This window comes from Malaclemys terrapin, chromosome 9 (assembly GCF_027887155.1).
Source record: "Malaclemys terrapin pileata isolate rMalTer1 chromosome 9, rMalTer1.hap1, whole genome shotgun sequence".
Taxonomy (NCBI): domain Eukaryota; kingdom Metazoa; phylum Chordata; order Testudines; family Emydidae; genus Malaclemys; species Malaclemys terrapin.
Genome location: NC_071513.1, coordinates 58,066,033 through 58,089,857, shown reverse-complemented (window position 1 = coordinate 58,089,857; position 23,825 = coordinate 58,066,033). Strand labels below are relative to the sequence as shown.

Below are 23,825 nucleotides of genomic sequence, written 5' to 3'. Positions count from 1 at the left end.
AAGAATCAGCACTGACCGAGCAGGAGAAGAAACAGCCTCTGAAACATACACGCTCTGGTACCCTCCTCCCGCTCTCTGGGCAACTTAATGGATACCGTCTTCATTTAATAAAAAGCTGCCTTTCCCAGCTAAAGAAACTCCGTCTAGCTGAGCAGTGCCCTGTGGAAGGATGGCACACTCTGGGGGGAGGCAGGAGACTTTCAGTCCCTCAGAAGACAAGGCAATGAATAGCTTTCCCGCCCTGGTGTTGGTCAGGCAATTTAAAGGGAAATTCACTTTGCAGTGACGTTTCCCCTAATTGTACAATGCCACCCACTGAGAGCAGGCAAAGCAGCCACGTTAGCATTCCAACCGAGTCTGGGCCAGGGAAGGCAGGGGGAAGGGACTAGACACGGGGCCCACTCCTAGAGATGGGGGGTGGGGGGGGAAGACGAGCTGGAAGATCTGCACGGAGAAATGGCTGGGAAGAAAGTCTGTTTGGAACAAACAGCTGTAACAACCAGGGTCAGGATGAACTGGGGCTGGAGAGTGTGAGGAAAGGGGGAAGCTGTCTGACACTGGCAGGCCAGGCACCAGCTCTTGCCCAGGCTGCAGCCGTTCACTAAGAACTAGCAAACTCATAGCTGGAGACCAGCCTCGTTCACCTATATGTTAGTTTTGCTCAAAATAGGTATTAGTCTTATCAGAATGTAGTTAGTGTTCAGACTTTATGAAATGCTTGTAAGTTGCAGCATGCATTAATCTCACTTGCAATGTCAGTATTCTGTAGTATAGGGAAATGTGTTATAACTTTGAAAAGATTTGCTCTGAGCTTGTGAACCCCTTTCTCCCTGCTGCCCAGTTAGAAGGACTGTCAAAATCAGGTTTCAGAGTAACAGCCGTGTTAGTCTGTATCCGCAAAAAGAAGAACAGGAGTACTTGTGGCACCTTAGAGACTAACAAATTTATTAGAGCATAAGCTTTCGTGGACTACAGCCCACTTCTTCGGATGCATATAGAATGGAACATATATTGAGGAGATATATATACACACATACAGAGAGCATAAACAGGTGGGAGTTGTCTTACCAACTCTGAGAGGCCAATTAATTAAGAGAAAAAAAAAAAAAGAAAAAAAAAACTTTTGAAGTGATAATCAAGCTAGCCCAGTACAGACAGTTTGCTCCAATCCCTCGGATAGAGACAAGCACCTACAAGATCTCTATCAAGCATTCTTAAAACTACAATACCCACCTGCTGAAGTGAAAAAACAGATTGACAGAGCCAGACTAGTACCCAGAAGTCACCTCCTACAAGACAGGCCCAACAAAGAAAATAACAGAACACCACTAGCTGTCACCTTCAGCCCCCAACTAAAACCTCTCCAGCGCATCATCAGAGATCTACAACCTATCCTGAAAGATGATCCTTTACTCTCACAGATCTTGGGAGACAGACCTGTCCTCGCTTACAGACAACCCCCCAACCTAAAGCAAATACTCACCAGCAACCACACATCACTGAACAAAACCACTAACCCAGGAACCTATCCTTGTAACAAACCCCGATGCCAACTCTGTCCACATATCTATTCAAGTGACATCATCATAGGACCTAATCACATCAGCCATACCATCAGGGGCTCGTTCACCTGCACATCTACCAATGTGATATATGCCATCATGTGCCAGCAATGCCCCTCTGCCATGTACATTGGCCAAACCGGACAGTCTCTACGCAAAAGAATTAATGGACACAAATCTGACATCAGGAATCAAAATACTCAAAAACCAGTGGGAGAACACTTTAACCTGTCTGGTCATTCAGTGACAGACCTGCGGGTGGCTATATTACAACAGAAAAACTTCAAAAACAGACTCCAAAGAGAGACTGCTGAGCTAGAATTGATATGCAAACTAGACACAATCAACTCCGGTTTGAATAAGGACTGGGAATGGCTGAGCCATTACAAACATTGACTCTATCTCCCCTTGTAAGTATTCTCACACTTATTATCAAACTGTCTGTACTGGGCTAGCTTGATTATCACTTCAAAAGTTTTTTTTTTTTCTCTTAATTAATTGGCCTCTCAGAGTTGGTAAGACAACTCCCACCTGTTTATGCTCTCTGTATGTGTGTATATATATCTCCTCAATATATGTTCCATTCTATATGCATCCGAAGAAGTGGGCTGTAGTCCACGAAAGCTTATGCTCTAATAAATTTGTTAGTCTCTAAGGTGCCACAAGTACTCCTGTTCTTCTTTTTGTCAAAATCAGATGGGCCATCCAGGAGCATGCACTACAAAGGGTTGGTTAATGGCCCTATCACACCTGGGAAATGCTACGTGCAGGGAAGCTTATCCTGTGGACTTGGAAGCTGAATGAAGGAAATAAAGTCACGAGAAAATTTTCCATCTTTTTGGCTGTTTGAATACTGACAGGGCCAGAGACTCTAAACTGAAGCCAGAGCTCCCCAAGGGCTGTGTCTTGGGTCCGCCCTGAAAGATGCTTTGAATTGACAGGTTACTACAACTCTGGCCCGCTTAGGATTTAAACAGTAACTCATTGGTATGTATATGTTTGCTTGCTTTAACCTGTAAATAACTCATTTCTTTTTCCTAGTTAATAACCTTTTAGCCAGTTTATTACAGGATTGGCTACAGGTGTTCGCTTTGATGTAGGATCTAAGTGCCAGCTGATCTGAGGTCAGTGACTGGTCTCTTGGGACTGGAAACAAACAATGTGGTGTGATTTTTTTTTTTTTTTTTTGGTGTAAGTGACCACTTATCACTAAGTCAAATTTGTCTGGGTGGCAAGATAGACTGGAGAATCTCAGGGGCCTGTTTGTGACTCCTTGGTAAGACTGTTATAGTGACCTAGGAGTTCACATTTGTTACTGGCTTGGTGTAATCTAATTATAGAACATCACATCAGATAGGAGTGTCTGACCTGCTTTAGACAGTCTGCCCTCACGCAGGCACTCACAGTCATGAGCCACTCCAGACAGTGTGACGATTAAACTTACATATGTTCATATGGCATGGAATACAGGCGTGTCACGCCACAGATCTGATTGACCCTGATGCCACAGCACCAGCTCGCTGCAGTGACAGGTCAGGTAACTCAGAACAGCTCTGGAGGAAACCAGTGAGACCTTCCCCCTCAGCTCACGTGATCCCACCAACCACTTCAGTTTCTGTGACAGCCATCGTCACGTTCATGACACCAACCAAAAGAGGATTTCAGTCCCTCCCGCTTGTTGTATCTGGGCTTTGCCCTCAGCTCCTGTGGTTTTTCTGAGGGGCCGAGACGCAGAGGAGAGACGCATGCACACACAGCAGTCCCCAGGGGGTTGCTAGTGCTCTGGGGCGATAAGGGAAGCAGACCAATGTCCTGCTAGAACAGGATGCATGTCAGGGTGAAGCAGGGCATGATCATAGCCCTGCTTCCGCCTCACAATGCATCAGCTTTTGGCTGCAGAGCAGGCTTTCTGTACCTGCTGTACACCTAAGCACCCTGCCCCCTCCGTACACCAGAGGTATTATGAGCCTGATACCCCATTGCTCTGCCCCCATGTCACTCAGACCAGTGCAGAATGGGTGTAACTGTAACGCAACCCAGTGAGAATGAGAATTGCATTGGTGTAGATGACCAGGCAGCGGCAGGGTGAAAGATACGGGTGCAACTGGCATCTCTATTGAGCAGGATGTATGCTGCATGGGGCCCCACTCAGATGTTGCTACTCTTCTCAGCATGGTTCTGGTTCACAGAGCCATATTTACACAGTGTGTGACTTCATCAGCTTCACTGGAGTCACAGCATAGTGAATTTAACCCAACATTTTACCTGCAAATGAAGAGGGGGGCATACACTGAGTTTACTGTCTGGATACCACAGAATCAAAACACACCCTCATTTGCAGCTGAAGGGGAAAGAGAAACCTGGTGATTTCTGTATGATCCGGGGAATCCTAAAAGGGAATCTCAGTGTTGTCCACTCTTGCAATTTTATCACAAGTCTCACAATATTTGGTGTTTTTCATAAAGCCCCAGCTCCTGGAGTTATGTGATTCTGTGAGAATCTCAGCTTCCATTTAAAAGTGTCTAGCCTTCATGGTTGTGAATGTGACCGGAGTGCTCCCTAATGGCTCCGAATTCAGAAGGCAAAAGAAAACACCCAAAACTGTCTCTTTTTTTTTTTTTAAACCCTCTTATGATTTTTAACCCCGTCTCAGGATGTTTGGGGGCCTGACTCATGATTTTTGAACTCTTGTGGTTGGCAATTCTTTACCTCATTATCCTCTGAATTCTCCGGCTGCAGTCCAGAGCCAGGGTCTCTTTCTGACGAGTCTCGATGAACTTCTGGGCATGTTTCAGCAGTGATTTACTGGGAGGGAACAGGCCAGTGCAGAGCCAGAGTAACTGCCAGCCACTGTTCACGCTGTACCTGCAAACACAAAACAGCCGGTACTCCTCAAACCATGCACTAGCTATAGAGACGAGAAGCCCTGTGTAGAAATATGGCCTCACAATAGAGCACTGTGTCACTCCCAGTGAGAGGAGCCAGTCACCAGAGCCTGCATGCAGAACCCAGCAGGCTAGCACTGTACAATGGCAGAGATCATGCTAAATCCAGGCTAATGAATTATTCATGACAGTTGCAAATCTCATGAATAAGAATGAGCTCCAGCTTCAAGACTATCGTGGCAGCTGAATCCCTGGGGCTTTCTCCTGCAAAGCAATTGGGTGCTTATGTTCATGGAGTGCTACCAACTCACATTTATTTGGATAGTGTTAAATATTTTTTGTAGCACACTGTTTGCATTCATCTTCCTCCAGCTGCGCCCCATTGCCCATAACACAAGCACGCATAGGTGCTGGAACTAGGGGTGCTGCAGCACCCCCTGGCTTGAAGTGGTTTCTGTCAGATACAGGCTTTACAGTTTGGTTCAATGGCTCTCAGCACCCCCACTGTACAGATTGTTCCAGCACCTCTGCAGGCACTTGCCTTGCAGTTGATTTTTCTGAGCATACAATTCTACTCTGAAAAGGGACAGTATCAACGGCATGGTGGGGTTCCATGATTATCATCTCCCAGTGACTCTCAATCAAATTTGCTCAATTCACGCACTGTACATCTAACCTCCAGCCCTGCAAACTGTTAGTCACTCTGGGGTCTGCTGGCTTGTACAGCATCACCAGTAATAATGGTTCTGCAGCTGGAACTCTGTTGATGAGGCCAGAAACAGAACAGATTCCAGTTCCAGTCACGGTGATGGCTCTGAACTGCTAAGAGTCATGAGCCAGTTTGGTCAGTGAAGGAAGTTGATTTGACCCTTTTACACAGTCACTTTTCTGAGGTCCAGATTTTGATCGCAGCTACACCAGTATAAATCTGGAGGATCTTCAGTGATGAGTGTTTCTGAATTTACACCCATGTAAATGAGGGCAGAATTTGGTCCATAGTGCACCAGTCTGGAAGGAACAACATTTGTTTCCCTTGCTGTTCCAGGGATTGCTTATTTCTACCACAGTGACACAGTGGATAATAGCTAGGGCTAAAGTGGTGGAATGAAGGAGGAACTGCACTAGTATCATAATTAGAAAACCTGTATTAATACCATTTGTAGTGAGAGAGCCTGGCCTTTGAGATTGCCAAGGAGGGACCGCCACCCATTCCCTCATGGATGGAGCCAGGTCACCCACAACTACCCCACCAGAAGCAGAGGGGCGGGGCAGGAAGTATAAAGGGTGGGCCCTCTAGCTCAGTTGGGCTGGAGCCACTGGAGGAGATGGATGCCTCTCGCCTGCTGCTGGGACTCGAGTCCAACAGAGACCTTGACAGCATCTAGGATGCGGAGGAGCTGCCACAGCTACCTGATGCCAGGGACACTGAGGAGTTGCTGGAACTGCCTTAGCAGTGTATCCCAGGGAGACTGAGGACAACCCCAAGACACAGGTACAGCACGAGAGGAGTGTAGGAAGTAGCTCAGGGACACCAGACTGTACTCTGGTTGTGGTGTTGCCTAAGTACTGGTCAGCGTGTTGTGGTAGGATCCCCACTGACCCAGTGGCAGAGTCCTCTGCCACTGTTAGGGCCCTGGGCTGGGACCTGGTGGAGTAGGGTGGGCCGGGGTTCCCCTATCCCCTGCAACCCCACCCCTGGGGTGGCAGTCTCCCCATTTTAGGTCAAGAGGCCTGCGTTTGTCTGCTGTCTGCCTGAGCCCATGGGATGTGTGGTGCTGTGCTCTGCCTGCAGCCAGGGCCCTGGACTACCTGCCACTTGGCCCTGCCTAGAGGGCCAGGGGCTTAGAGATGGCTAATGCCCCAGTAATCCTTGTCTAGAGAGGGACCTGAGAGCGAGGGGGTGTGGCCTTCTTCCGAGATTGACGGGGAGGGACAGCCACACACTCCTACACCATTATACAGCTATTTATATGCAAAGTACACCACCATTCCACTTGCAGCACCATCATGGTAGAGCACTGATGCAACACTGCAGGCTGGCAAACTCTGTTGGTGAAATAATAATAATACTTTGCACTTCTATAGCAATTCTTTCTGAGATTGAGCCATACAACACCCTTGAGAAATAGGTAACTAACTACAATTTTAAAGATGGGGAAACTGAGGCACAGGTTGATTCAGAGACTTGCTCAGTGTCACACAGCAAGCCAAATGCAATCAAGAAAAGAATCTAGAAATCCTGCCTGCCCGTTTCATCCTCTAACCACTAGATCATGCTGCCTTGCTCCCTTCCAAAGTGATCTGGTTTGATCATTATGCCTTGTGTAATTCTTAAATCCTTATGAGCAGTGTGCAAAGTGGCACTAATGATCTCTGAAGGGAGTTGTGCCCAGCCCGCCTGGATGGACTGCCATGGTGCATGGTCTATGATGGTAGGTGTAATGTGTTGTCTTGACAGCCTGCAGTTCTAGAAATCACAGTAACACTGTGGTACTGGCTGTGATCCATGGAATGTCACCAACGTCTACAACTGTGAGGCCAAATGTTAACCTAGAAACAGTTTAGATTTACAAGCTATTTACATGACAATGAGGTGTAAGCAAATTCCTGCCCCAAGACAGCGAACCATCTCAAGTACATGCTGTGTATATGTTTGTTCTGAAATGGTTATTCTTGCCTATGTTCGTACATTCCACTTATCACACGGGAGTGTGATTCTGACCCATTATCGATGATTGCTACTAGAGGAAACAATAGCAATGATGTAACAGAACGTGCTGGTCTCACATGTATTAATCTTGTTGATTTGTTTTACACAACAGCCTCCTGAGCCCGTTTCTCTGGGACAGGAAGTTGCTTGGGGGCTGCTTTCACATCTCATGGGGCCTTGTTCTCAAACCTGCTCCGGCCCCAGCAGCTCACCTTGTTGATCTCTTTGGAAAACACTAGCCACTAACTCTGATGCTTAAATGGAAGCTGAGCTCTCTTGACAGTCTGGCCCCAGGCGTATTGCCTCTGCCCACCCTGCTCTGCTAACAATGCCGGACTCAGTGCATCTCTTGCTGCTTTGTTGCACAGACATCTCCATACCTTGTTTCCTGCAGCTCCCTGCACGTGGAATGTCCTCCCTGGACTGGGAGACCTCTCCTCATTCAAATCCCCTCACTCCTTAAGGACCCATTTCTGTCCTGACTCCGTGAAGTGAGTCAGCATGACATAACCGTACTGCTGTGACCCAACCTTCCCACCTTGCCTCACTCTGTTGTCTTGTTGCCCCGAGTCCTGTCTGAGACTCCACTGCAAGCTCTTTGGGCAGGGACCCTGGGGCAATCCATCTATTCTGCAAGGCGCTGTAAAGTAATACATAACAATCAGAATGAGGGGAAGCCAACAGAAGATCTAGTGACAACCGTGTGCTAACATGACCCTTACAGCAGGGAAGCTGAACTTGGGGGGGGGGCTGGATGGGAAGGCGGAGCGGGACAACCTATCCCCTAATATAACGGTTATAAAGGCACACACCTCTAGGACTGTATCTCCATTCACAGCTACATAGCCAGCACTGAGGGGAAAAGGCTCTCCCCTCACTCCCCTGCACAGACAGCCACAGTCCCCTAGGGAGTAAAGCTGCAGTACTAGAATCTCAGGAAGGGATGTGGCCTCCACAGTCACATTTGCTCCCCACCAGCACCAGCCAATAGTGCTGAGAGGGGAGGGTGTCCAATCCATCACACCCTTCTTATAGGGTGCTGCAGCTGCCGGTCCTGCAGATATTCCCTCCTGCTACAGCTGCTGCAGGAATTCCAGCTCGCTACAGCACAGAAGCTCCCCAGATCTTGGATTGGAGTTACCCTTCATGTACTGGAGGATGGGGCCAGACGCACACGGGCCTGGTACCTGTTGCTGTTCTCGGTCAGCTGTTTCATGATCTGACAATAGATCTCATCCTGCAGCACCTCCTCCTGGATGGCTGCCACGAATATCTGGTCAGTGAGCTCCATGGAGGACCGTGCCTGTTTCGAGGGGTAGTCTCCCATGAACTTCATGATGGGTGAAGGCACAGTTAAGGACTGTCCTCATGGGAAGGACACATAATCAGCAGAGACTTGGGGCAAATCCTGGTCAAGGTGCTGGGCGTTGCTTCATTGCCAATCAAGCAATAGATACATGAGGCCCAGTCATATCCCCTGGCTGTGCTCCCCACTGGAACCTACCCCTTCTCTTCCCAGCATAGCCACCAGCAAGCTAGGAGCTGTGCCTGCTTTTACAGCCACCATTAATAATTGTATGGATTTGTCACCCTCTGTACCAGAATGCCTCTCCTGGGATTATTCCACAGGGGCTCTTGGGAGACTCCTGGTGTGTGTTGATGAGAGGAACCCTGTTCTGTTCCTTGTACCTTCTCCACAAGCACAGCCATCTCAGCCGCATGACTCCCATGGCTTTAGCTGCGTGACCCTCGAAGGAGGACACCCAACAGTTCAGAAGCTCTGGAATCATGCAGGAAACCGCACTCTTTCTAAGTGGAATTACTTAATTGCTGGCATATTGTATGTGCATTCTAGCAGCAGCTCCCTCAAGATCCTCTTAGCTGGATTGACCCTCGGGATGTACCCTGCATGGTGGGCCACAGTGGGGCTGCTGAGCCCTTGAGCAGAGTTGAACAGTTTTTCCATTTTCGGGAAAGATGAGGCTCTCTTAACCCCATGTGCTCTATATAGCTACCCCCCATTTACAATGGCTGGAATACGAGACTAAAGGAAGTGAGACAGACATGGATCACTGCTGGCAGGTTTTCCATTGCCCCACCAGTAACACAGCTCCGCCCAGCTGAGGGGGAAGATGAAAGGATATCAATGAAAGCCTGGCAAGCAAGGTCCCGAAGTTCTGGATCTGCACACACCTTCTTCAGTAAGGGCTGCTTCAGGGGTTCCTTGGAGAGTGCCCACAGTTGGCTGCGCCCACGGGATTTGTGGAGGACAGCTTTGCTGATGGACTCCTTTTCAGGAACCCTGAATGGAAAGAGAAATAGTTCACTCTGACCTATTAGATCAGTAGTAACATTAAACAAGAGGCCAGCACTGTGAAGACTAATCTGTGACCATGTTCTATGCCAGAGAGGTGAGCTAGTACTGTACATGGGACTGCCAGGACCTGGGAATGAACTGTGACCACACATCCTTGTTGATATCAGCAGAAGGAATGCACAGAAGACATCAGAGATTTGAAAAACTATTTTTCCTCCCTCTGCTGGGACCCGAGAGGAGACTGCATGTCCCAGTTCTGTGTTAATAACATGGCAAATCCTGGAGCTAAGAATAGTGCTATGTGGAAGGAAGAGCGTTATAGTTCAGACCATCCTAGTCTGGCCTTTGCAACCCTGCAGATAGGAGAAACTAGGAGTTCCTGGGTCAGAATCTCCACCCAGTGGGAGTCACTCCACTGTCAGCTTCATTACAAGTAAGTAAGCGGAAACGTAGCTCAGAGGTGTGTTCCGCTATGGAATCATTGCTACCTCCATGGTAGGATTAAAGGGTTTGTTTCATTCAGCCAGACATGAACCCTTTTTCCAGAGTCCTGCATGGAGCAGTCTCACCAGGTACGGGGAGCTTTACCTGAAGTGCTCATAGGAAAACTCCTCAAGCGTGTAGGGCTTCATTTTCACTTCCTCTTCCTCTGCCTCCTCCGTGCGGGAATTCAGTGATGCCAACCTCCTCTGATCGGGTGACATCATCAGCAAGCTCTGGAAATACACAGAGACTTCGCACTATTACAGGGCTCTGCGCAAACCGTTTGACGTTATTGTCATTGGATACCCACAGATGGCGTTGTACACCACGCCCAATTATTCTCTGCTGCAATAGTGTTAGGAATCTGCAGAGGCTCAAGAAAGCAGCTGAGTTACATTCTTATGCAGACACAAACACCAACAGCGAGCACTGGAGTCAGTCTTGACTAATGCCAGCACAGCACTCATTAGAAATCCACCTCCTTTTTGTCTGATGCATCTTTTTCAGTAGGTCCCTGGGATGAGGAGTCCTCCCTTGCACAAGCCAGAGCAGGTTAAATTAGGTTAATTAACCTGCTAGGCTGCATCTGGTGAGGAGCCAGGGATTGAAAGGTTGATTGATGATGGAGCCCACCTGAGAAGGAACAGGTGGGTCTGGTATAAAGCCAGGAAATGGGGAGCAGAAAGGGGCTTCAGTGGAAATAGTCTGCACTTACTCCCTCCCTGCTTCGGAGAAGGGAGGTCTGTTTGGGACTATGGAATTGAGTAGTCTACAGTTACTTCCTGAGAGGAGGGAGTTTGGGTTGGTAAATCCAGAGAGGGGGAAGCCGGAAGATGTAGGCAGGAGTCCAGGGACATAGCAACAGGATCTTGGAAAAAGCAGACCACAGTCGCTAGACATAGGGTCCCTGGGTTCCCCTACCAGTCACTGGGGAAGTGGCACAGACTGGGCAGTGGAACAAAGCCTGCCTGGGACAGTTGTCCGATAGGAGTCTGCTATCCTGGAAGGGGAGGCCCATATTAACCTAGGTGGAGGACCAAGCCACAAAAGGCAAGCCATGAAGAGAGAGCACCCTGAGTTGCAGAGAAAGGAGCGGCAGGGCACGTGTACGAGCAGCAGAAGAGGGTGCTGGAAGGAGCTAATCCCCAGAGCAGCCAGGAGGAGGTGCCCTAGCGTTAAGTGTGCCCCAAAACTGTCCCATTTAATCCACTTGTACAGTACAAAATATAGCAACTCTCTAAAACTGGGATCGACAATTAATCACTGGGAAGATGGCGATTAGGGTGAAACTTGTGCTGGCTGCCTGTTAGGTGTGTTCCTTTAACACAACATTCTGAGATGGGAGCAACTCCCATCCGTTTGTAGGCCTGTATTTCCAATCAGCCAACCTGCAGCAAGAGGGGAACCGTCGGATAAGTAAATCCAGTGACTGTATTTGCAACAAATAATGTAGTTCTGAAAAATGCACTGGGGCTTTGGGGTTTGTTTTGGTTTTTTATAAAAGGCAGAAATAAAATATCCAAAATCGTGGCATTAATCCAACGTTCAGCACAAATATCTGGGAATTCAACTGTACACACATTTCCATGCATTACAATTAACTGTATAAATTCATACAAAGCACAGAGGACATGGAGTTATGGCTGCTGTATGTGCCATCATCTGGAATATTATTCCTTTTGTGCAACTGAAATATCATCCTCACTGTTGGACTAAGGGTTTTGTTTGTTTTGTCTTTGTTTTTGCATTTAATTCTGACTCGTTTGTTGCTCCTATGAAAGGCATCAACCTGGTCCAAGTTGGGAGGACCACTCATTCCAATGAACAGTCGCATTCAGTACTGTCATGTCGTTCAACCCTGGGTCTATAAGGCCTGGAGACCATTCTATTACTGTCTGTGTCCCCATCACATGCTCCTTACCAGCACTTGGCTAGATGGTTTTGCAATGGAAGGGATAATATAGATTGCTTCTAAAGACACAATCCCCGTCTTGGCAGTCCTTTCATTTTGAGCATAGGCCCAGTCACCACGATTTGCTTCCAGCCCTTTGTCCTGGGTCAGAATCAGCAAGTCCCCCTTCTTGAAGGGCAGAATGGCAGGGTCCCCTGGAAACAAAGAGAACTGCAGTATTCTATTCAGGCTCTATAATGTCAGAAGAAAATGCAGGGGATTTCAATCATGAAGACAAGTGAAATGAGTTTGCAAGGACCTGGCCTCAGTTACCAGTAGGAAGTGATTTGTTTAACAATGGCTGATCATACACTAGCACTTTTTGGAGCAGTCACTGACATGTCCTCTGGCAGCCTGCACCTGCTCCCACTGAGGTCAATAGCAAAACTTACATTAATTGTGATGGGAGCAGAACGGGTTCCTGGGACTGGCAGTGATGCAGGGAAAAGAGCTCACGAATGAGAATTAAGTGAATGTGGCATTTGTGTCCTAACCCTTCGCCCCCTCAGTCAATGGTATTCCACAGCCATCTCCATCCCTTGTGGAGCTCTTATGAAGAATGTCCCCCAGATAGCCAGGCTCTCACTTCCTGTCCAGGCAGGTGGAGTTCCTGGACTATGCGGTGTCCAAGAGGGAGCAAACAACATCAGCGAAGGGGGAAGGAAGGTTGATTTGCTGATTTCAGGGAGGCCTGAACTATGGTGCCTGAGATGCCGGCTCATTGTGGTGTTCATTACTGGCTCTTCCTGGAGTAAAGTTTCTGTCTCCCTGAGCTTTCCTGCTTCTCTTTTAGCTCTTTTGAGTGCGTACTAGGGGTTCTCACAAGACTTCTGCCTGCCCAAGAGAGGGGCTGTCAGACTAACCTTGCTGCTTGCTCTCTTGCATGGCCACAGCATACTGGGACCTCTTCTTCAGTCCTTCCAGAAACAGGACCACTAGCTCTGCGATGACAACGCTGTGGACAGATGTCAGGACAAACTCCTCTGCCCGCAGCGTGATGAGAGTGCAGCTCTGCCCAAAAGACTTCACTGCTCTGCGGATCCAGAGTGGTTCGTTAGTGGAACATCTGCAAACCTTGTATCACCTTTGTCCTACATCCATACACAGGCCTTTATCTGCAGCTCAAGGCAGATAAAGTCTCCACACAGGGTCAGGAACTTCCTGAGCATGCATTAGCCCTAACAGGAGTTAGGAGCTCCTGACTCGACTTCTCGGAAGTAGGTGAGTGAAACTCTGGCGCTCTCTCTCTCTTGAGAGCACCACAAGTTGGTTCAGCTGCCCCATGTGTCTCCACAAAGTTACCTCATTCTAGGCACTGAGGAGCATCCGTCTCCTGGAGTGAGCAGTGAATTAATTCAATGTAAGGTTCACTCACACTAATGCACTTCAGTCCTGACCTGGAAGGATAAGCTTTCCCTGGACTGACTGGAGAAGTTCATTCATTCAGAAACTCTCTGGACGTGTCCCAAGAATAGATGCTGACCCAGACCCAGAACAACCACCTTTCTTGGGGAGCGTGGGGAAGAGAATCTCCATCCTCCATGGAGAGCCCTTGGCTGAGTCTAGGCTAAGAGGCAGCTGTTTTCTCTGGATCTTGCCAAGCCAGGTGACTAACCTGTTGGTGTGTATTCCAGTGATTTCTGGAAAGGACAGATCGAGGAGCCGCTTTTCTGACTCATCTAGGAAGCAGATCCCTTTCCAGTTAATGGCTACTATGAAGTGGTTCTTGGGCAGACTGGGCCCTGAAAAGGTAGAAATAGCCCATTATAGATTTAGCCCTTCTCCTCTCTTTATCCCGCTCCCATCCCCTTGCCCATTCACTGGTGTTGTTACCTGAAAATCTGGTGACTTCAAAGAACCTAGAAAAGAGCAAAGGCCACTGAAAACGGGCAAAATCCACTAGCTGCTCCTTCACGCTCTGAGGGGAAAGCCGGTCCTGTGTGTATGGAGCCTACAATACAAAAACAAGGCCATGGCTTCTTGTATGCAGATCCACGGTACACATACCGAAGTGCAACGTCCAAAGACACACAAGGAGCAGAACCAACTCTGCAAGGTGCAGAGAGCCCTCAGCTCCCTGGATTTCTTAGGGAGTTCAGCACTTGGCAAGATTGGGCCCAATTTCACCTGCAAAAAGTCAAGCCACAGGCAGTCTCCATGGACCTGAGCTGTCCCATTCACACACAGCTAATGGCACGGGCAGCTATTTGGATTCTAATTTCCCCTGGACTGGGATCTCATCTCCTTAGTTGTCTGTTAAACCCTTAACACACAGTGGGTGCCATAGAAATACTAACACAATTAATCAGTATAACCCATCTTGCCAATAGAACAGGGAGCGTAATATGCATAAACACCAACCATCCCATGCTGCGTTTGTCCCGAATCAATCACCACAGCAGCAGCCAGTGATGACCCTTTAAGAAACTCCCTGAGTGGCTGCAGAAATAAACTGTACTGCCTCTGCTTGCTCCCAGAGGAGACAGCATGGCCCCTCTTCCTGCTCCTCCCTAACGAACCATGCAGGGCACATGCATGGAGATGCTTCTTGCTGCTCTCTGACAAATCTCCAGGCACCAGCCAGCACTCCTCTCACTGATCCCTGGGACACCTCACACCAATGGGCATGTTATAAATGGAATTCATTAATTAAAGAAGTAGAAGCTGGAGCTTAACACAGGGTCTTGGAGGCTCAAGATCAAGTCACAATGTTATGCGAGGTCCATACCTTGGCATGTGCATACGTTATGAGGCTCACCCACTTCTCCTGGGGCTTTGACTTCAGCAGCTTGGCTGGGATGAAGTCCTGGAGCAGCTTCTGGACCAGCTCATTGTGGATGGAGTCCCCAAACTGAATGTAGCAATATTTTGCTCCTACCTCCACCAAATCCTCCTCCTGCAACAATTCAGCTGGTTAAATGAAGCCTGGAAGGTCATAGCTGAGTCCTACCACCCTTTGAGATCCACTAATGAGACGTACTATACAAGAGCTGGGTATTATTATTATCCAACACTATACAGTCTGGAGTCCATATAGCAACAGTCATTTTTCTGCTCTCAACATGGCTGCTGTAGGCAATAATACAGTAGGAAGAGAGATGATCTAGGATGTGGTCACAGTGCCAAGCAGGACAATCAAGTCAATATTAAAATAGAACCCAAGCAGCTCCTCTGGACGTGTGTGTGGCATCCAATGTGAGCTAGCAGATGCACCTTACCTTATGTCGTACTCGGGCAGGGCTGCTAGCACCGTCATTCGGAAAAGTGCCCATTGAGAGGGTGGTTGGACTCACCTCCATCAGCCTTCCCTCCTCTGCTTATCCCCTTTGGAAGCCCCTATGTCCTACTGCCCCTGCGCAAAGGGGAGTCAGGAACCCCACCTTCTCACAGCGGTATTCTCCAAACCGGATCCCACGAATGATCTGGTGGTAAATGAGCTCCGTGCTGACTGGATCTTCCTTCGAGTTGTGCCAGGGAGTGAAGATCTCTTTCCGGAAGTAGAGGCGCCATGGGGTGTTGCGTTCATGGGCACCCTGCTCCTTCACCAGCTGCTCGCACTGGGAGATGGCGTCCATGACATGATCCCGGCCGCTACCCAGTGACCAGACCTAAGAGCAGAGGGATAGTCTGCTTCAGGGAAAGGCCTGATTTGTAATTAGTGAGTGACAGTAGACTAGAATGCCCCTGTCTGCTAACAACAAAGAGGTCCCAGACACATCAGTTCATATGGTGGGATAGTTCAGAGGGGTCCTGGATGGGACTGGGCAAGTTACACACTGGTAAGTGAGTGTAACTTACACACCAGGGCACGGAAGGGCAGGGTGGTGTCTGGAAAAACAACCAGGAAGGTGATGGTATGGGGGTCCAGGAGTAGGACTGCTTTATCATACACCCATCTACTTGCTTTTCCTGCTACAGCCATGCACCTCTGCCCCCTCAGAGTTTAGCATACACCCACTTACCTGCACTTGCATTGGTGGTGTATTTTACATAATGGTGTCACTTCTGAGTTCAGCCCATTTAGTTTAGAGCCCAACTCTGAGCACCCAGACCACATGCTGCTTGGGGATCTTGGTTCCAAACCAGTACATCATTAGCGTAACTATATAGTGGGAAAGGATGTGCAGAATGACAGCATATGAATTAAAGGGCTGTGCCTCACGGGGACCACAGGCAACTGTTCCAAGGTTTGGGTTAAGCGCCACTGATGGCAAAATGCATCAGCAGCTCCTAGGACTTGGAGCGTGGAAAATGGAACTCTCCCCTGTGTAGGGCTGAGAAGTACTGACAGCAGTGAGAGGGGAATTTCTATAATGGAGAACAAGAATGCCTGAGCAGGGCACATGCCCACCAACAGATGGAGGGGAACTGTCAGTAGTTGGAAGGGACAAAAAGCAAGGAGAATAGAACCAGTGCTGTAAGGGAGTCCTCAGCCAGGCGGGACAGCTATTAGAGGGGATTCCCAGCGTGGAGCTTGTGGAGGACTATTTGAGGTCATTCCTTGGGGAGGAGCTTCTGGAGGGTTATTAGAGGCCATTCCTGGGGAGAAGTTTGAATGATTTCAGGCTGGATTTCAATACTTTACCTTGTCATACACAGCAATGTAGAGTGAAAAACCAAACGTATCCTTCAGCTTCATTTTATCAGCTACCAACTGGCAGATCTCTTTGGCAATGGAGGCTGAATCTGCAGGGACCGTGATGCTTTGGCCATTCATCAAGGTGACATTAAATACAATGGGTTTCTTCTGCTTTGTTGCCTGTTAGCCAGAGTTAAGTGAATGAGAAGAATCAGAGGCAGAGCCCACTTTCCCAAGGAGAATGGAGGAGTCATTTAGATTTAAGAGCTTTCTCTGCATCAACTTTACACCATGGTCACAATCACATTCGAGATCTCAGCTCATTAAGTGAGGTTATGTCTTCACTAGAAATGCTGCTGTAGTGCATCAGTGTAGATGCTCAATACAGCGATGGGAGAGGTCTCCCCTTGCTGTAGTTAATCCATCTCCCCAAGAGGCGGTACCTAGTTTGACAGACGAATTCTTGGATTTGAGGACTTTTCACACCCCTGAGCGATGTAGCTGGGTTGACCTAACCTTTTAGTGTAGGCCTGGCCTCAGTCTGCAGGGCCCATACAAAGGAAAAGAGAATAAAAATCAGCTCCACACCCTTCTTGCAGCTTCATCAAAAGGACAGCAAATGCAGCAGCACACAACTGGTCATCCGTCTTATGGATTTGATGCATTATGACAAAGTCCTGATTTTGCTAGTCCACCTGGCAAGGAGTGACTACAACTGTGCATGTCTAACAGCATAGCCAGAGCAGGTTTACTGTATTTCAGTTCCTGGCCTTGGAAAGATCAGCCAGTGAAGACAAGTAAATACCATTCAACATGAACACACAGATATGTAACTGAGAACCCGCTGATGAGAGATAAACTACCTGTAGTTCCAGCCAGCTGGGAGGTTCAGCCCGCGCTCCATTGGTATAGGTGCGCTTCAGCCGTTCAGCACAATACGGCGCATAGCCTGTGGGCCCACTGCGGATGAAATTCAGCAGGTACTGGATGTACAAAACATAAGAGACAGTTAGGAAACGCAGATGTTGCTAAAGAACTGGGGACTCACAAGGGCCAGTAAATCAGATCAGCCCGATCCTATAATAGCTGTTCCCAAACCAACTTGCCAATGCATTGCACTGGTTTTCTTGGTATTTTCTAATCATACTACTTATCGTCCATTAAGATTTCTATGGAGAAATGAATCTTCAATTCCTGCAGAGCTCAAACGAGCCTGTCAATTCACTGCAGTTCAAGGAGTTTTGCACTAGAAGTGTCTGAAGTGATATGCAGAGCTAAACCCTCAACAGGGAGTAAGATCTGTGCCAATTGCTCACTATATTTATGATTGGACTTATTATTGCAAATGCACGCACCTGCCTGGTGACTGCATGATACCAAGGGCATCGTTTGTCCGTGCAGTCATACTGTTTGCACAAAATCGCAGTAACTGCACATGCAAATATGGGTGCTTAATTGCACATGGACCTCAGGACTCTCTCTGGAAATTTGGCCTGTTATCTGAATCCACAGGTCAGTCTAGAAGTCTCCTGCAAATCTCATGCTTCAGAGGCAGAGTATTCATATCCCTGTAAATTAGGAAAGGCACTATTTCCATTCCAACATGCAGCCTGGAACAACTGGCCAGGGGTATTACTGTGTTTTCACCTTCTTCTGAAGGATCAGGGACCAATCATTTGAAGAGCAGGATGCTAAAATAGGCTCCACTGTAATTGAATATGGGCTGTAAAGAAACTTTTGGAGACAGTAGGCCTGACTCAATCTCACTTACTTATTTAACTTCAAATGAGCTACTCCTATGTTGCACCAGCATGAGATCAGAATCCGGCCTGTTGTGTTGAATTCATCCCTTGGGTAACTGGCCCTGATTTGGATCTCTCCTCTAAATCACTAATAATGCCATTGAAGTAGGCAGTGGAATTACACCACTGTGAAAGTGGTGTGGGTGAGATCAGAATCAGGCCCCACTGATGTCAATGGAATTACAGCAGGGATGCACTCATCTTGTCCATGCCCCAGACATTCTGTTTGGGCTGGGTCCTTGGCTTTGCAGAGAGAGCTGTCGGGAGAGGGGAGGAACACTTGCAGAGTAATCTGTTATGAGGGAGTTTCTGCTGAACTTTACTCTTAACTATTCCCCTCCCATCACATTACAAATGCCTGTAATATGTACAGTATGGGCCAGATCTTCAGCAGGTGTAAATTGGTGTAGCGCTTCTGAAGCAACCTGGAGTAACCCAAATGAAGTCAGAGCACTGAAGTCAATGCAGCAGCTGAGTCTCTGGCTCGTGTATTTAGGTCTGAGGGAGGGTGAAGAGTACAGTACCAGAGATTTATGTATTGATTTGTCCACGGGAGAAATGATGTGGGGAAGTTTCTGCCTCCACCCTACCACCAGCCGCTATAGCAACCAAACAGTTAATTCTATATATTGTAGCCAAATACAACAACAAACAAGCCCCCAGACCTGGTCCAGGAAAGGAGGGCACGATACCTTCACAAATTTGTCTGAAGGAGGGAAACAGCCCAGGCAAAGTGAGAGGAGAATCCAGCCTCGAGCTCGACTGCTCTTGTTGTTATTTTCAGAGAGCTGCTTGCAGATCTGGCAGTAAATCTCATCTCTGTAACAAGACACATGCTGATCACACTGTCAAAAAGGATGATGGACTTTGCTGTCAAACTGTGGCTCGATGGATCCCTGAGGCATTCAGACTGACATTTCAGCCCTTTAAAATTGCCTCTGTGTCAGCTCAGTATATTTTATTTAGTTCCTTTTCCACGGTGCTCAGGAGGCACCTCCCCCTCATTCAGGAATCCAGCCTCCCGATATCTCGGAGGTAGGAACTATTACTGTGTCATCATCCAATCTCACAGGTGGGGGTCTGAGGCACAGAGAGAGTGATTGACTTGTCCAAGTCACACAGAAAGCCAGGATGTTCTGAATCTCAGCCCAGTGCCTCCTGCACAAGGAAGTTAATCCTACAGTGCCTTGTCCCCATGGATGCTATACGTCCAGTCCGGTCTGATTGTGACCGAAGGCTGTTACCATTGGACAGCTCTTTGGTGGCTTATGTGAAATGAGTTTAGGAGTTTCAGTCCAGCTCACAGGGGGCAAGCACTCCATTGTCTACGGAAACATCAGGCAAGAACGTGCAGGCTTTGACCACTGTGGACAGAGACCCAGGGAAAGCATAAACTATTTTAGAATGGCTCTATATAAACAACAAGCAGGATAGTTGTCACTTTGTCTACCTTGGAAGCCTATTCCAGTATTAACTGCCCTTTAGAGTTAGAATGTTTTTCCTGACATCTAATTTAAATCCCCCTTGATGCTAATTAAGCCAATTACTACTTGGCCTACTCTAGGTGGACATGGAGAACAATTGATCGGAGTCCTCTTTATAACCACCATTTACATATTTGAAACTCTTGGCATGTCCTCTCCCCCCCCCCCCCCCCTTCTCTAGACTAAACATGCCCAATTCTTTCAACCTTTCCTCTTACGTCAGATTTTCTAAACCTGGTGTTGCATCAGACATTTGAGCTTTTGGCAGGCTACAGCACAAAAGCGGGCTCTACTGCATACCCCTGAGATGTTCAGTGACAGAGGTCGATATAGGTGAGAGAACCAGTAAGATGGACACTGATCCCATCAAAAATGGCAGGACAGGCAGGGAGGAAGGCGGTTCCAGCAGACAGTGGTGAGAGAACCTCTTGGGAATAGCTGGTTAGTCTAGAATCTAGACTAGGGTGACCAGATCACAACACTAAAATTTCGGGACACATTGGGGTGCCGTTGGCCCTGCCCACAGTCCACCCCTGCTCCTCCCAGGCTCCTCCCAGGCTCCGCCCCCACTCTGTCCCAGGTCCCCTCCCTCCCCGCTCAGCCCCCCCTCCCCCACCCGTGCCCTTCCTCATCCCCCGGCTCCCTGCTGGCTTGCTGCGTATCTCCTCAGTCCCCCACCCACCGCTCGCCTCTTCACCCCGCCGCCCGCCACTCACCCCATGGTGCCAACTTCCCTTCTGCCGGGTGGGTGCTCACCCACCCCCCGCCTCTTCCCACCCAAGCATCCGCCCTCATTCCGCTCCCATTCCACCCCCTTCCCCCAAGTCCCCGCCCCTGCCCTGCCTCTTCTCCACCTCCTCCCCTGAGCATGCCATGTCCCTGCTCCTCCCCCCTCCCTCCTGGAAAGCGCTAAACGCCGCCAAACAGCTGTTAGGCGGCGGGAAGCGCTGGGGGGGGGGAGGAGTAGGGACGCGGCGCGCTAGGGGGAGGGGAGGAGAAGGAGGCAAGCTTGGCTGCACTTTTTCCCCATTGGTGCTCCAACCCTGGAGCACCCATGGAGTCGGCGCCTCCCTGCCGCTCGCCTCCTTACCTGAATATCAGGACAAAAGGTGTCCCGATCGTACATTGATCGGGACGCGGGACAAAGGGTTAAATATCGGGACAGTCCTGATTTTATCAGGACATCTGGTCACCCTAATCTAGACAGACTTCCCCAGAGATGAATTGAGCACCAACTCCTCAGTTAATGGAAGTTGATAGCAGGGTTTGGAAAGAGAGCTCTGGATGGTTTTGTAGCTGTGGGTGGCTGGCCTTTGATGACAGGTGCAAGTTCCGTACCTGATGGCAGGGCGCAGGATTGCATTGCCGATAACAAAGTGCACTTTTTCAAGGTTGGACATAGGTCTATCCAAGATTGTACTCTGCTCCTGGATTAGCTCCTCCCTACTGTTCAGCTGGCTCACCACCTGAAACAGAAAGGCAGAATTCTCAGGCGCTCTTCTTTTGTACTAGTCAGTTGCAACTGGGTACAGGAATAGATGCCTCTACTGTATCTCTACAGCCCAAACATTCCCAGCATAACCCAGTGACAGCTGAGAGCTGACCAGAGCATCATCATTTCAATGTAAATTAACCTGAAATATCTATTGCTGCAGCATTACCCTCACCAACTAGCTGGTTCTACTTAGCTCTACTGTGACCTTTGGCTCTGCTGTGCAATAGCATGAAGTCCCTGTTGCACTCATATACCCTAGTGATGAGTATTCTGTAAACATCTAGATAAATATAAAGGATCTATGTTCTGCATCAACTGAGACAGTTATTAAAGAACATATCTGAAGAGCCAGAACTAGAAAGCTGCTCCTTCATTTTCAACCACAGAAGCCCTTCCCTCTAGTGCCAAAGCAGAACTCCTCTAGCTGGTAGGTCCCTTATCCTTTCAGTGAACCATGCACTAGCAAGCAGCCTCCTTTCCTCATTCATGCACCCAAAGCCAATGCGCTACACTATGTTATGTGCTCAGTAGAGCTGTTCATACTTTGTGACTGGCCTAAGGGACTGCTGTCAGTAGTCATTCTCTTTCAAAGAGCAGTTTGTCTAAATAAGTAAAATGAAACACTAGCATCACCTTCTCATCTGAAGCCTAAACACGGGGAATGGAAAAATAGAACACTGGACTTTGTATTAGTTATACCAAACTGTGTGTGTCTGGGGGTGGGGGTGGGGGTGGTGTCCTTCCCTTCCAAACAGTGTTAACAGTAAAGTTGGTTGAAATTTTTCAAAAAATTTTCCTTGAAAAAATGGCCTTTTCATAAACAACGACAAATAGTGCAAATAACTTTGGTTTTCTACATTTATTTTTTTGTGTGAAGCTTTTCACCACATTTTCTATCACACATTTTATCAATTGTTTTTTCATTTACTGAAAATTGGTAAATGGCAATTTTCAGTAACACCATCGATGCAAATTTCAATTTGAAAAGTGGTGAAAAATGGGTACGGGTTCATTTTAAACCCTGCAAAACAGACACAATTTGGACATTTTTTATGACAATTGTCATTTTTCAACCAGCTCTGGTTCAATGTCCTGATGCAAGAAAGGCCTGTCCTTGCTCTGGAAGGGTAGGAAGCTCAGTCTGGAATCTCCCAGTTGCAAGGATTAGAAGAGGCTAAGACATCTGTGAGAGAGAACTGGGGGAGGGATTGTCCTTCAGAGAAGGACTGGAGAAAATCTGAATTTGAACCACCCTGTGTAAGCACAATAGGGCCTGGGGATTGTTCAAAGATCCATGGGAGGGAAAGATTTTCCCCACTGAGTGGGAAAGGATGTGCGGTCTCTGCTCTGGAGGAATTGTCTGAGAGGAAGCGGGGAGGACTGTAAGCTGTTGAAGGCAGAACACTCACTGTATCTGTGCAGCACCTAGCACAATGGGGCCCTGAGCGAGGCCTTTAGCCACCCTATATAATACAACTGTTAATTATGCAGGGTTCATTGTGCAGAAGAGCCGCTCTTCAACAGGCGCAGGAAGGGCTGGCAAGGCTGGAGGAAGGGGGAATTGTTAGGACATGAATGACCTCAGTGGCAAGTAGCAGAGCAGGAGTTCCATACAAAGGGAACGGCTGGCCCTGGAGCTGCTTGGGGAGAAAGTTCTTAGCCCAGGGGACAGGCAGCCCGTAGTGCCTGTCAGCATGGGGAGGCAGGAGGCCTGGCAAAGATACCTGGAGAAAGCTATATCGGTGTCTGCCTCTTACCTTTCCTGTCAGCTTTGAGGAACGTTTCAGCTTCACAGAGGAGATCCCCCTGGAGACTCTGTTATTCCTTCTGTAGGCTCCCTAAAATAGACATTGTCATGACAGAAAACTAGTTCAATGCCCAAAGCGCAGTAGAGACCAGTGAATTAAGGAATGGCAAACAGGGAAAGAAATACTGAATTACGTGACGGTAGTCATCAACCAAAGCACCCTCTCTCCAGTGTCAGGGCCTTTGGAGTGACAGCTTTCTGACAATGTTATAGAGAAATACTGAGCCAGCATCTTAGCTGGTGACAATTGACTTCAATGGAGCTACAGTGATTTGTGTCAGCTGAGGACCTGAGTTATTGTGTTTCATTCTTTCTGCACTCTACTGGGCCTATGTGATTTTTTAAAAAAAGAATAGAAAAGTATTAGTATCTTGTGAGTGCAATAGTTGTTCAGCAATTCAGTTAACTGTTCACACACAGGAATTCAGGTACAATGGCTCGGTCTGAAAAATCCAGGTAACATTCTTAGGAGCAGCCATTCAGGGTGTGATTTTTCAGAAGTGGTCAGCATTGGCCTAACTCTGCTCCCATTGGGAGTTTTACCGTTGACTTCAAAAGTAGAACAGTTATGCCAGGGCTTGACTCTTTTGAAATCCCATGAGCCTCCACCATCTTCTTCACAGTATTTTAAACTGTGTATTGAACAATGGAAGTAGACTGTGTCTTTGTCAGGACTCTTCCACCCTGATGAACTCTGAACTAGTTTCAAGGCAAAAATCAGGATGTTTTACATTGCAGGGTATCTGCATC

The 23,825-nt window shown here is 48.1% G+C and overlaps 1 protein-coding gene across 1 annotated transcript in view; it reads right to left on the bottom strand.

Moving 5' to 3' along the window:
- MYO7B (myosin VIIB) overlaps window positions 1-23,825 on the bottom strand; it is a 94,189-nt gene that overhangs the window by 13,819 nt on the left and 56,545 nt on the right. The window contains exons 26-40 of the mRNA XM_054040408.1: window positions 23,026-23,106; window positions 21,112-21,239; window positions 18,982-19,108; window positions 17,351-17,470; window positions 16,494-16,667; window positions 15,289-15,516; window positions 14,637-14,804; window positions 13,742-13,859; window positions 13,524-13,650; window positions 12,772-12,941; window positions 11,879-12,063; window positions 10,063-10,190; window positions 9,302-9,459; window positions 8,345-8,498; window positions 4,272-4,427 (exon numbers count right to left, since the gene is read on the bottom strand). Coding sequence (XP_053896383.1) covers window positions 4,272-4,427; window positions 8,345-8,498; window positions 9,302-9,459; window positions 10,063-10,190; window positions 11,879-12,063; window positions 12,772-12,941; window positions 13,524-13,650; window positions 13,742-13,859; window positions 14,637-14,804; window positions 15,289-15,516; window positions 16,494-16,667; window positions 17,351-17,470; window positions 18,982-19,108; window positions 21,112-21,239; window positions 23,026-23,106 — 2,222 coding nt within the window. The remainder of the gene's footprint in view (window positions 1-4,271; window positions 4,428-8,344; window positions 8,499-9,301; window positions 9,460-10,062; window positions 10,191-11,878; window positions 12,064-12,771; window positions 12,942-13,523; window positions 13,651-13,741; window positions 13,860-14,636; window positions 14,805-15,288; window positions 15,517-16,493; window positions 16,668-17,350; window positions 17,471-18,981; window positions 19,109-21,111; window positions 21,240-23,025; window positions 23,107-23,825) is intronic.